The sequence below is a fragment of the Neoarius graeffei genome, chromosome 3 (assembly GCF_027579695.1).
Source record: "Neoarius graeffei isolate fNeoGra1 chromosome 3, fNeoGra1.pri, whole genome shotgun sequence".
In the NCBI taxonomy this organism is placed as follows: domain Eukaryota; kingdom Metazoa; phylum Chordata; class Actinopteri; order Siluriformes; family Ariidae; genus Neoarius; species Neoarius graeffei.
Window position 1 is genome coordinate 93,068,709 of NC_083571.1, and position 14,709 is coordinate 93,083,417.

The following is a 14,709-nucleotide window of genomic DNA, read 5'->3' on the forward strand; positions in this document are numbered from 1 at the left end:
CGGCAAGGGCCTTTCTGTATGGAGTTTGCATGCTCTCCCCGTGTCCGCGTGGGTTTCCTCCGGGTGCTCCGGTTTCCCCCACAGTCCAAAGACATGCGGTTAGGTTAATATGGGACGGCCTTGGGCTGAGATGCCCTTGAGCGAGGCACCTAACTCCCAACTGCTCCCCGGGCGCTGTTAGCATGGCTGCCCACTGCTCTGTGTGTGTGTTCACTGCTTCAGATGGGTTAAATGCAGAGAGGAAATTTCACAAGTGTGTGATGAATAAAGTCTTTTTCTTTCTTTCTTTCTTTCTTTCTTTCTTTCTTTCTTTCTTTCTTTCTTTCTCTTTTTTTTCTATAAAACGATTATAAAGACTAAAAAGGAGAAATATCTTGGGAGCCAGCTCATGTGAAGTTGTGGTATTGTATTTTCAAGTAAACAAATTTGTCATTAATTATTAATAAAAAAAAATTGAAAATCAAATAACCTGCCGTGTGCTACTCAAATATGTACATATTGTCTGTTCTAGAAAGGGTAACATTGAGGTTGTTAATATTTCAAAGTAGGCATATCAGATGAAAATTCAATTCAAATGGCTTGAAACTGCTCTCGTTGAATTCGGACTTGAATGCAGAACAACGTACTTTTTACAGAAATAAAATGTTTATCTGTTGTTGAGATATTACAAATCAAAGATTGAAAAAACGGCATAATTTTTAGAAAACTGCCCAAATATTCTGTATGAGGATCACATGGTCCAAAATGGGCCTCATTAACCAATGAGATCAAATGTTTTTTCTTAATAACTTTCCTATTTTTCCAAGATATTTACATGGAAGGGCGGCACGGTGGTGTAGTGGTTAGCGCTGTCGCCTCACAGCAAGAAGGTCCGGGTTCGAGCCCCGAGGCCGGCGAGGGCCTTTCTGTGCGGAGTTTGCATGTTCTCCCCGTGTCCGCGTGGGTTTCCTCCGGGTGCTCCGGTTTCCCCCACAGTCCAAAGACATGCAGGTTAGGTTAACTGGTGACTCTAAATTGACCGTAGGTGTGAATGTGGGTGTGAATGGTTGTCTGTGTCTATGTGTCAGCCCTGTGATGACCTGGCGACTTGTCCAGGGTGTACCCCGCCTTTCGCCCGTAGTCAGCTGGGATAGGCTCCAGCTTGCCTGCGACCCTGTAGAAGGATAAAGCGGCTAGAGATAATGAGATGAGATGAATTGAAATTGACATTCGCGTTTCTGACTTCTGTTTTTTTTTAATATCATTCCGACCACTAAAATCTCGATATTTTTCATTAAAACAACTACAGTTATATTCTTATTTATTTACATGAATCAGTCTGATTTGAAAAAATAAGTAGGTAAAGCTATGAAAACTCACTTCAAGGTCTCCTGTAAATCATAACATCAAAACTAGCAGATGGAAAATTTTGCTCAGAAAGTGAGAGCGAGAGAACATCCCTATAAAAGTTATCTGAGTGATATTCATGAGTAATCCAGTCAGAAACGGATCATGAGAGAGGCTGAGCACTTTCCTGTGACTCAAAAAGCACCAACGGTTTCCTGACATCACGCGAGCAGAGAGTGTATTCTGTTGTACCAACTTCAACCTGTCATTACTCCCAGAGTACTGAACAGATCTTAATGAGATAAATTTCTTTCGAAAACAGAGATTTATAAGCCTTTTAATGATAGTGTTCATGACAGAAAATATTCAAGAGTTAAGCAATGACAGATTTGGAAACTTAGATGAGCGTCTGCATGCACAGTTTTCACAGCATGGCCAGCGAGCGTCTGATATGCCTATTTGAAGATGGAAACAAAAACATGATCAGTGTAGATTAGATTAGAATCACAGATAATGCAAAAGTCCTCCAAGATTAATCAGAGGAACCAAATGCTCCAGTTTCCCATTTTCTTCCTCATTTCTCATGTTTTGCACCATACTTGAATTTACATGGTGAGGTTTTTTCTTATGTCTGAAATCAACACAGGGTCAAAATTATACATACAGAGTAAAAAAAAATTTACATATAGTCACTTAGATTATTAATTCAGAGGTGCTGAAACTTCCAAAATGTATCTTATCTTGCCAAGGCCAAGGTCTCTTAACTTCCTGTTAGTGATCATGATTGACTACAGCTGGTAGCTTCTCTGTGCCTTCATAAAAAGGGTTTGATTACAGCACTCATTGGATTGACCAACACACAGTAAAATGGGAAAGTCCAAGGAGCTCAGTGCAGATCTGAGAAAGAGGATTGCAGATGTACACAACTCCGGAATATCTCTTGGAGCCATTTCTAAACAACTGCAAATTCCAAGATCAGTTCAAACAATTGTATGCAAGTTATTGTGAGGTGTAGCCACTTTGCCAAGCCACTTTGCTTCAAGAAAACCCAAACTGTCACCCTCAGCTGAAAGGAAATTGGTTTGGATGGTCAGGAACAACCTGGGAACCACCATGGCACAGCCCTGCCATGAACTGGAAGCTGATGGATCACTGTCTACAGTTCAGATTGCTATGGACTAAGAGGCTACTATCCAAGAAATAATCCCCTTCTCCAAAATTGACACCTTCACGCTTAACTAAAGTTTGAAGCTGACCACACGGACAAAGAAAAAGGCTTCTGGAGGAAAGCTGTATGGTCAGATGAGACAAAGATTGAGTTGCTTGGCCACAATGACCACCATGTGCAGAGGGACACTGTACCAGCTGGTGGTGGTGGTAGGGTCATCATGCTCTTGGGATGTTTTACAGCCAGTGGAACTGGTTCATAGCACAAAGTGGATGGAATAATGAAGGAGGACTACGTCAGAATTCTTCAGCATAAACTATCAGAAGCTTGAACACGACTTGGGATTTGGGAGTTACAACAGGACAATGAACCCAAAAACGCATCAGAGCTGGTTGTGGAGGATAAAGCAGGCTAACTTTAAGCTTAAAACAAGTCCTGACTTCAACCCTATTGAAAATATATGGATCGTGCTTATAAGTCGAGTCCATGCCAAGGGGGGAAAAAAAAATCTCATCTCATCATCTCTAGCCGCTTTATCCTGTTCTACAAGGGCCTTTCGCCCGTAGTCAGCTGGGATAGGCTCCAGCTTGCCTGCGACCCTATAGAAATAAATAAATAAATAATTGATCTCTACCAATTCTACCATAAAGAGTCATGAAATATCCAACCAGAATTCTGCCAGAAACTTGTTCATGGCAAACAGAAATGTTTGGTCAAGGTGAATCTTGCGAAAAGACATTTTACCCAAATGTTAGGTGTGCTGTATGTATAATTTTGACCCAAAGAAAATTAAAACTTGTGAACCAAATTCTCATGTTTTTTATTTTCTTTTTTGTTTTTAAATTAAAGATGTATGCTGTACAATCATTCTGCCACAGAAGAACAGTTCAAAGAAATTACTGAAAGCCCAAATATTGCCATGACCTTCATATCCAAGATGACATTCACGTCACTGTATGTAAACTTCTGACAACTGTAATTACCTCCAGTTTGATTCATTTTGGATGCGTTCTCTTGAGCTTACTGATTTTATAAAAGTTCATTTATAAGCATTGTGTCATCAGTTTTTAAAACTTCAACCCAGTCCTAGCAGCAAACGAACTTTTAATGTCCCCTAAACTGTGCCATGTCTTCTTTGGGAGTGGTAACGTGGGTGTGTGTGAGACAGGTTAATCCTGTTGTTAACTGTCATTCTCCCTCACGCGCTAGCTCGAGTTCTGCAGGACCCTGTGTATCCTGTGACAGCGAGTGATGATGGGTACATTTGTCTCAAATTACAACTTAATTTCTGCTTGGCTGTCAATCTTTTTCTGTATAGAAAGCTCATATCATATGGAGTCATGGTCTCTCTATATTTTTAGCAGACACACAGGCCTTATGATTAAAACATGTAGCCAGTGAAATGTTACCATGTTGAATGTGTTTGTGGGTTTTTAGAATAGTTCACGCAAGAGAAAAGAACAGGACTCCTCCTACATGGTGCGCTGCAGAGATGTTTAGTGGTCTGTCGTAGCCTTTGCTAATATTTCCGTCTACCAAAGAAAGACCGTAAGCTTCAAAATTGTATCTTAAAGAGGACCTGAAGTCATTTTTTAAACGTGCTTTATTTCTTAATTAACATGTTATTCAATAACGTTTTCAGTTTTATTAACCTTATAGCTTGACTCGTATTGGTGTATTATATTACACTTATCGGCCTTTTCGGTTCTTAGCCGTGTTGAATGTAGTTCGTTTGGTCCACGGCAGGCGTTGCTTATCCTCGCGATCTTCACGAGACTTGTGCGAGACTTCAGATGTGAAGTGTCAGCGCCGCCATTTTGAAAACTGTTTACACAGCGGCCAGATCGCCATATCATTCCAATTTAGATTAATTTCGAGATATGCCAGCTTCATCAGTGATGGAGATTATTCCATACGACTTCGAACCAACGTGGAGTAGAGAAGAGTTGGAAAGACGACTGGTTCGTCGCGCTGGTATTTGCGTCATTACTGTCGCACAATTAAAACATGCCAGATCAGGCGGCTGGTGGGTTTTCAAAATAATAAATACATGCATGTATTTTTGTGATCAATACCTATTATACTGAGCGCATTTCCCACATAATCCTCACTAAGGTTTCGGACAGCACTACAAAATGGCGTCCCCACTATCTCATCTCATCTCATCTCATTATCTTTAGCCGCTTTATCCTGTTCTACAGGGTTGCAGGCAAGCTGGAGCCTATCCCAGCTGACTACGGGTGAAAGGCGGGGTACACCCTGGACAAGTCGCCAGGTCATCACAGGGCTGACACATAGACACAGACAACCATTCACACTCACATTCACACCTACGGTCAATTTAGAGTCACCAGTTAACCTAACCTGGTGCACCCGGAGGAAACCCACGCGGACACGGGGAGAACATGCAAACTCCGCACAGAAAGGCCCTCGTCGGCCACGGGGCTCGAACCCAGACCTTCTTGCTGTGAGGCGACAGCGCTAACCACTACACCACCGTGCCACCACGTCCCCACTATATAGTGGCCTATGTAGTGAGTGGGGAGCGATTTTGGACACAGGGAAATCTTCTGGCTTGATTACGTCAGCATTCGAAAGAGGGTGCGCGCGTCTTTTGACAATGTTGGCCACTTTGATTTCTGCTGTACGTTTTACTTCCGTCCTACGATGTCTCGCACAGGTCTCAGCGAATCTCGTTTACGGCCATTGCTTTGACATATGGACTGATGTATTCCATAGCATATTTCAAACACTCATAACTTGCTATAGCAGTGACAAAATAGCAATCAAAAATGCATTCCTATATTTAATAAAATGAGAAATAAAATTTTGAGAATAAAAAATTTGCCTTCAGTTCCCCTTTATTAACCGTTTTCCATCTCTTAACCTCTGATGAAAGCCTAGCACTTGTTTGGTTTTAAATCTGCTTGTAATAAGACACTACGAGTGTTTTCAGCGCGGCTAAAAAATGTGTGCATCGCAGTACTCATGAGTTCTCTGCAAAAACAGATTGTGGATCATTATATTGTCTAACCCTATGCTGGGAGTATGACAGCATGTTTCTACAAACACAGAAGGTAGTGTTGTAGTACTTGAGACTGGCCTCAAGACCACTTCTTGAATGTCTTGGTCTCGTCTTGGACTCGACGGCATTTTTACTCAGTCTTGTCTCGGACTCGGACGTCCAGGACTCTGGATTTTATTTCAAGACCACAACTGTGGTTATTTCACTAACTTGCCTTTGCATTGTCTGATTTATTTGTTTACATCGTTACTGTGATTGGATGTAAAATTTCTGGTTCAAATGCGACCAATATCGTGAATCTTTGCAAATTCGAAATTTTCATTACTGTTAACAGTGTCACCCCTCCCCCACCCCCTTCACACACACTGGTCTGGTCCTGGTCTTGACTCGGTCTCGCCCTGCCTCGGTCTTGGTGTTGACTTGGTCTCAAACCCCTCAGAGTCTTGGATTTGTCTCAGTCTCGATACACTCTGGTCTTGGTCATGACTTGGTCTCAGTTTAGGTGGTCTTGACTACAACACTAACAAAAATAAATAAATTTAGAATTAACTATCGGAAACACTTTTCTGGTATTTAGATACACTTTATAAATTTTAATAATATGTTTGTCTCACTATATTATATATTACTTATTTTTTATTTATCTGATATATTTTATGAATTTTATAATGTAGATGTAGATTATTAGCAGTGTTGTGGCCGAGTCCCTAAACCTCGAGTCCGAGTCCAGTCTTGAGTCCCCAGAGTCCAAGTCATTAAAGAAAATTTTGAGTCAAGTCCAACACAAGCCCCGCTATGAACAGGGCAAATAACATGAGAGAGGGTTAAAGGAACAGTCCACCGTACTTCCATAATGAAATATGTTCTTCTCTGAATTGAGACGAGCTGATCCGTACCTCTCCGAGCTTTGTGCGACCTCCCAGTCAGTCAGACGCGCTGTCACTCCTGTTAGCAATGTAGCTAGGCTCAGCATGGCCAATGGTATTTTTTGGGGCTGTAGTTAGATGCGACCAAACTCTTCCACGTTTTTCCTGTTTACATAGGTTTATATGACCAGTGACATGAAACAAAGTTCAGTTACACAAATTGAAATGTGGCGATTTTCTATGCTATGGAAAGTCCGCACTATAATGACAGGCGTACTAACACCTTCGCCTGTCATTATAGTGCGGACTTTCCATAGCATAGAAAATCGCCACGTTTCAATTTGTGTAACTGAACTTTGTTTCATGTCACTGGTCATGTAAACCTATGTAAACAGGAAAAACGTGGAAGAGTTTGGTCGCATCTAACTACAGCCCCCAAAAATACCATTGGCCATGCTGAGCCTAGCTACATTGCTAACAGGAGTGACAGCGCGTCTGACTGACTGGGAGGTCGCGCAAAGCTTGGAGAGGTACGGAGCAGCTCGTCTCAATTCAGAGAAGAACATATTTCATTATGGAAGTACGGTGGACTGTTCCTTTAACACTCACTAGTTCATCAGTCACCAAGCAAGCCCCGCTATCAACAGAGCAATGAACATAGCGTGTCACTTCCTTCTCTGGGTGGAGTCTTACCAAATGACGATTGAAGTTCGAGGTTGTCTCTGTCATCTCCTTGATAGTTCTTCTACATATGGAACACATACTGTAGCAGTGCATTTTTTTTTTCTGACTGCACGAGAAGTCTGTATAAGCAAAGCAGACAATCCTAGGGGCTTCTCTCCAGGCATTTTAGCGCCATTAACGTTAGTTTGGTCCTGAACATGACGTATGAACAGGTGACTGTGCATTCTCTTGCACGAAATTAGAATAAAAATGAATGTAGATATAAATATAAATATCTCTTGCCAAATTTTTATGGCATGTTACAAAAAATAAAGAAAAAATCCGAGTCCTCGTCTCCAATTTATGAGTCTGAGTCCTCAGTGCTCAAGTCCAAGTCAAGTCATGAGTCCTTAAAATTAGGGCATGAGTCTGACTTGAATACTACAAGTCTGATTATTAGCATAAGTTTATACACGTCTCCAATGGGAACCAGCGTCAACTGAGTGGATCTTGTGTTTAATAAAGTTGTCTAACGGAAGGAGCCTGGAGTCTGAAAGCGTTCCCCTCTAAAATCTCCAGTGTAGTGAGTGTATAAAGATGTGGATTTTAACTTTTGTCCGGTCTGACATTTTTGTTTAGTTTTTACTGAGGAAGATGAGAATATTTTGTTTGAGATTTTGAGTAGAAGGGTGAATTATTTCTCATCATGGGGAGAAAAAAGCTGATTTTTTTTTTTTTTTGTAGTTTTCCTCAACAAAATTAAAGTGACTGGGATGAGCGTAATTTAAATGAAGCAGGCAGTTGCAGCTCAAGTGGTGCAAGATGTGGTGTGTGTTGTTTTTTTTAATTTTTATTTTTTTAATTAATCACCCCTAAACACACTGAACAGTGTTCCAGAGAACATTAAGGACACCAGCTTTATAATCTCGATAAATATGCATATTATTTGTAGTAAATCTCATAGTTGGTTCATTAATGATTCTAAATACTTTTGACTCCTTCCATATATATATATATATATATATATATATATATATATATATATATATATGTGTGTGTGTGTGTGTGTGTGTGTGTGTGTGTGTGTAAAAATAAGCACTTCAGGCTGAAAATGAAACATGCTCTAAATAAAGATTGTGGTTATGGTTACAGTGGTAGAAATTCTTGCATCAGATCCAGGAGAACACCTCCATCCATAATGCCATGCTTAACCTGAGGATTTATTTCATTGTTTCACAGGCAAGCAACAGTACTGATTCTCAGGAGGAGCAAGAACAGGACCGTGATGACAAGAACGGTCCATCAAACCCAGACGTGGAGCTCAACACCGTGACCAGTGCGCTGACCATGCAGGAGTACTTTGCGCAGCGGATGGCTCAGTTAAAGAAAGGCCGTGCTGAGATCCAGTCCTCTGCTTCCACTCCTGAAACCAACGGCAACCCACAATCCCAGTCAGCGACACCCAAATCCACCGACGACTCTCCCAACACCAGCGACATAGAGGAGAGCAAAAAAAGAAAGAAAAAGAAGAAAAAGGACCGAAAGAATGACCAACACGACGATGAGGAAAAGGTGGAAGAAATCGAGGAAGCCCCAGTGACAGAAGAGGTTACTGTTGTAGAGCAGGCTGACTCGGACAGCAAGAAGAAGAAGAAAAAGAAGAAAGAGCGACAGGCTAGAGAGGAGGTTTCAGTGGAGGAGTGCTGTGTCCCAGTAGCAAAACAAGACACAGCTGGGGATCTAGTGGCCCTTTCTACAGAGAGAAAGAAGAAAAGGAAAAACAAAGAAACGCCTCTTCGCACACCTACACATTCCGCTAACGAAGACGATAAAGCAGGTGACCTCGCAGACGCCGAGGTTTTGGATAAAAAGAGAAAGAAGAGGAAGCGGCGAGAACAACAGGAAGCGCACACAGAAGAAGTAGTAGTAGAAAAGAAATCCAAAAAGGACAAGAGAAAGAAGAAAAATGAAAATTAGGGCTTTATACTTGATTGGGGTAGATGTATCTGATTTTTTCCTCAATAAACTGAACAGCAGCAATTGACTTTTTTTTTTTTTTTTTAAAGTTTATGATTTTTTAACCTCATTCTGTCTATCTGATTGGATGTCTCGCCATGGAAATCAATTTGTACAGCAAAAACTAATTTTATGAATCTGTGTACATGCCACATATTCCACTATTATATATGAACATAAAATTACACTATTTGATCAACGCTACTTATTTTTTTAATTTTAAGTCGCGTTATACGTCTCAGTTGTGTATTTGCTCCAAGAGTAATCCCAAATGTAACAACCCCCCCCCCAAAAAAAAAAAAATCTATGCAACCTCTGTTAAAGGTTTTTAAAAACCATAAATCTCACTGCCTATGTGTTATTGAATGTCTATAGGCATATGGGAAGCGTGTCATACCAGTGCAGCAATCTGAATCAATTTTTCAGTTGTCTTGTTTTTAAAATAGTCCTGAATCCTCTCTTACTGTCAGCTTTCCTGGTGTGATGTATGAAGCTGCTGATGGATTGCAGCTCACACTTAAGTGTTAAAACATATCTCACCCATGAGAAGCTGACGAGCAGTCAACTTCAAATGTAATATTTGGTGTTTTAAACTACAATCCTTTTTTTTTTGCCTTAAAGGAGAACTGAAGTCATTTTTAAACTTGCTTTATTTCTTAATTAACGTGTTATTCAATTACGTTTTCAGTTTTAGTAACCTTGTATCGTGACTCGTATTGGCAACTAATTGAAATTAAATATTATACTTATCGGCCTATTTGGTTTTTAGCCATGTTGAATTTAGTTCGTTTGGTCCACGGCAGGCGTCGCTTATCCGCGCGATCTTCACAAGGCTTGTGCGAGACTTCAAAACGTGAAGTGTCAGCCAGGTGTCAGTGCCACCATTTTGAAAACTGTTTTCCAAACGAAATATTGCACAAAAACAAGTTTAAATGACGATTACTGCCTACTTTTTTCAAACTTTCCTGATTGCTATCCAAACAAACAAAACTTCCGGCTTGATTACATCAGCATTCGAAAGAGGGCGCGCGCGTCTTTTGACAACGTTGGCAGATGTTGGTCACTTTGATTTTCGCTGTACGTTTTACTTCCGTCCTACGATGACTCGCACAGGTCTCAGCGAATCTCGTTTACGGCCATTGCTTTGACATATGGACTGATATATACTGTATATTCCATAGCATATTTCAAACACTCATAACTTGCTATAGTAGTGACAAAATGGCTATCAAAAATGCATTCCGATATTTAATAAAATGAGAGGAATAGAATTTTGATGATAAAAAATTTGTCTTCAGTTCTCCTTTAATGTGAGATTTGCACCTCTGATGGACAGCATAAGTGTGATGCTAAATTCAAATGTCTTTCCTTAATTTGACTTTCAAAATGGGAGTTTCTTTGAATTATGTTGAACAGTTATGTTACTGTACTTCCAGGCCCACTGTTATAATGTCCAGCTTAACATCACTGATTTGTCCAGTGATGAAATGGACCCGTTTCACACGTCAGTGGATCCCCTGGGTCTAGGACTAATTTCCTGGTTGCCCATTAGTGAAGGGACTGGATACTAGATACCAAGACCATGAATTCTGCTATGCTACGGTGCTATGATTTTAGGTTTTATGAATTTTACACATGGACTAATAAAATAAAATGTCAACCAGTTTGAAAATTATACCGTGGAATTTAATTTGGAGTCTTACCATTTTAAAGAGTGCTGAACATGATTTCTTTCTCACTGGCTGATTCTTCAGTGGAGAATGTTTGTTTGCCTTTTTATTGTTCACTGTGGCTAAAAAGAGTTTTCACTGACATTGCAAAGCATGTCAAATTATTTGCTTTATATAGTGTAAGATATTTATAGTGTACATGCAGCCTTGATTGCTCTCAAATAGTCAAGAAAGTATCTCAGGATCTTGCGGCCTTACTTGTTTGTTAACTAACTAGTAGTGATCGTCCCAGTGGCAATGATTATCTGTCCATATCAGCTGTTCAACATGTGAATAAAACCCGCTTTAACAACCTCTGCACTTTTTAAATTCTGTTGGAATACTGAGTAACTGTCTTGACTGATCAGCGACATGTATATAAAATTTCATTCATTTATTCTATCCACATTCACTGGATATGAGCAATCGCATGCTCTGATTGGCTACTCTACTACTAGGCTATCAGCTCATGTACCGTAAGTAGAGAAAAACAAAATGGCGGCGCGTGTTGCTGAGCCATCCGAGGACGAAATAAAAACTAGTCAAAAACAAAACTCCAAAAAAAAGCAACAAAATATGGAATGAAAGTATTTGATGGTAAGAATGTATCTTTTTTTTTTTTTAAATCAAGAATTATTTTATAGTATTTTTTCACAAATTGCTACTGTCATTTCACCGGTTTGTTTACATTCTAAGCGGAAATGATTTTGTGGATGCTTTGTATAAAGTTTTTATTTATCAAATTTGCAAAAAATAAGAAAAATGCTCGGTTTTTCAAAATCCAGTGAAAGTGGATAGGAGAAAAAAAGTTATTCCATGAAATAGAGTCGTACACGGCTTATAGCCGACGAGGCACTATAAGCCGTGTACAACTCGATTTCGTGGAATAACTGTTAAATATATAAGTTCCTATTTGATAGATATGAGCTAGTGTTTCATTGATTTGCTCTCATTTCTAGATTCCATAGACATATTATTGCACCTAGTGGTCAAAAATGGAAACTGCACTGAGCGCGAACAGAGGCCCACTGGGGCAGGAATCGCGCTACCCCGTGTACAGTGGAGCAGCAGAGGAAAAGCCTGTAAGAGGGCTGCCAGAGTCATGTTTTTAGGCTAAATTGGTCTAATTTTAAAACACTTCATGGCCTCCAAGGTCTTGGCTTATAGTAGGTAATCGAAGTAAATCCAATACATTTCTACAGACAAGGCAAATTGTAAATGCAGAGAATTTGTTAATTTCCCATGCAAATGCTGAGGAAAAGGCGGCAAATAACGTCTCCTTTTTCCGGTACCCAAATTTTTCTTGGGGTGGTTTAAGGCCTTTTTGCTGAATCTTGGTTACCCTGGTCAATGATATTATTCACTCTTCTGTGTGCTTCATTGAAGATGGGCGGAAAAACACCTACTGTATCAAACACAGTTGAGAAAAGTTTTTTTTTACAAAAAGAAAGAACACGAGAAAGTGACAAAAAAATTAATAAATAAAATACATAAAGAGCTCAGACATTACAATACACCGCACATTGTTCGAAAAAGGAGTGGGAAGAAGTACAATACTTTTTTTTAATTTCCCACCCCTTTTTAACTACCCCGAAATCCAAACTTCATTAATACACCTAAAAAAATATATACCATATATACACTTCATGAATATCTATATAATTACAAAAATAGATATATACTACACACCATATATATACACACTTCCTAAATATCTATATAAATATTTAATTACAAAATAAATATATGCTACATTCCATATATACACTTCACAAATATCTATATAAATATATAATTACAAAAAATATATATACTATATACCATATATACACTTCATAAATATCTATATAAATATATAATTACAAAAATAAATATCTACTACATACCTATCCCTGTAAATATGAATATATAAACTATCCCCATAAATAAATACATACCATATATACCATATACTAAATTAGTTCTAATATAACAATCAACTCTATTCTATTAATCCCTCATCATCCTCCATTGACACACTTCCTCTTCTATATACTTGTTTAAAAATATTTTTTTGTACCTTCTTTTAAACAGATTTATATTTGCACTTTGTTTTATTTCTGTCTCCAGTCTGTTCCATAAAGTCACCCCACAGCTCGATACGCACATGTTTTTCATATTTGTTCAAACCTTTGGTTTTTTAAAATTTAGGTCTCCCCTTAGATTATATCCCCCCTCTCTCTCTCTAAACATTCCTTGTATATTTTTTTGGCAATAGATTATTTCTCGCTTTATACATTATTTGTGCTGTTCTGAATTTGACCAGATCCATAAATTTCAACGTGTGAAAAGTGCAACTGGACTGTATGTCGGATGACTCTGTTGTTGACCTTCAACTGCCTACTTACAGGGTTATTCTGAAAATTCTCCTATAGCATAAGTCAACTCTAATATATCTCACTGAGACACTTATTCGGCTTGTCTAAGGCTAGGTGAATAATTTTTCAGGACTAAAATAAATATAATTAATAAAATTGGCTAGCGTTGAATGGTATATCAGATATATTCCATTCAGCTAGCATGATATGGAACGAGTAGAAGACAAGTTCAATATCATGCTAGTTGAATGGAATATATCTGATTTATCACCAAAAAAAAAGTCAGCCAATATTATTATTATTATACAAACACATTACTTTCGGGTGTTTAACGCATCTTTCACAATTCTCTCAAAATCTTCTGTATTTAATGAAGCAAACTTGCTGGCCATGTTTGTTTACAAATTGTCACAGCCGCTTGCTAGCATGGAAGTTTTACATCTCCGACGTGATGCCATGTTGTCTTGACAACCATGCAGTATTGTAAACCATATTCAACGCTCATTCGCCATTGGGTAGAGTGATGTAATACACGTAGTATAAGCGATATGATAATATTGCATGCTATCAAACCATGAAAAAAAGCCAGCTATTATTATTATTATTATTATTATACATTCCTTTCAGGTGTTCAACACGTCTTTTTCAAAATTCTCTCAAAATCTTCTGTGCTTAACGAAGCAAACCTGGCGGCCATGTTTGTTTGCATATTGTCACAGTTGCTTCCTAGCGCGGAAGTTTTACGTTTCCGACATGTGACATCACGTCTTAACAACCATGCAATATCGTAAACTATATTCAATGCTAGAGTGGCGTAATACACGTAGGATAAGCGATATGCTAACAATATCGTATGCTATCAAACCAAAGGAATTAAATCTGCTAGAAGGGAATAGATAATTTTATTCCATTGAAAATATTGAGGAAAATAAATTGGTAAAAAAAAAAATACAGTATGTTGGCAGCGCAGTGGTGTAGTGGTTAGCACTGTCGCCTCACAGTGAAAAGGTCCTGGGTTCGAGCCCAGCGGCCGATGAAGCCCTTTCTGTGTGGAGTTTGCATGTTGTCCCTGTGTCCGCGTGGGTTTCCTCCGGGTGCTCCGGTTTCCCCTCCAGTCCAAAGACATGCAGGTTAGGTTAACTGGTGACTCTAAATTGACCATAGGTGTGAATGTGAGTGTGAATGGTTGTTTGTCTCTATGTGTCAGCCCTGCGATAACCTGGCAACTTGTCCAGGGTGTACCCCGCCTTTCGCCCACAGTCAGCTGGGATAGGCTCCAGCTTGCCTGCGACCCTGTAGAACAGGATAAGCGGCTACAGATGATGGATGGATGGATACAGTATGTTTGTTGTATCGCTGTGAATGACTGACTGACAGGACTTAGTCATTATGCCTCAAGAACACCTTTGATGGCGATATTTACTTCTTAAAGTAAATCTGAGCCATGTTGACTGACTTAAACCCTCCTTTTTTCACAGCAGTTTATACTGTTGTCAGTGTTTGTATAGCAACAAAAACAGTACAAGTTCATTCTTTTTGGTTTTTTAATCCTTGCTTGAGTACTTCATGAAGAGGTAAG

General features: G+C 39.2%; 1 protein-coding gene across 5 annotated transcripts in view; it reads left to right on the plus strand.

The window, feature by feature from the left end:
• pinx1 (PIN2 (TERF1) interacting telomerase inhibitor 1) overlaps window positions 1-11,086 on the plus strand; it is a 91,989-nt gene extending 80,903 nt beyond the window's left edge. For all 5 annotated transcript variants that reach the window (XM_060917655.1, XM_060917652.1, XM_060917653.1 and 2 more), the window contains one exon: window positions 8,288-11,086. In XM_060917655.1, the coding sequence (XP_060773638.1) occupies window positions 8,288-9,025 (738 nt within the window). In that variant the 3' untranslated portion in view covers window positions 9,026-11,086. The remainder of the gene's footprint in view (window positions 1-8,287) is intronic.
• The last annotated feature ends 3,623 nt before the right edge of the window (window positions 11,087-14,709 follow it).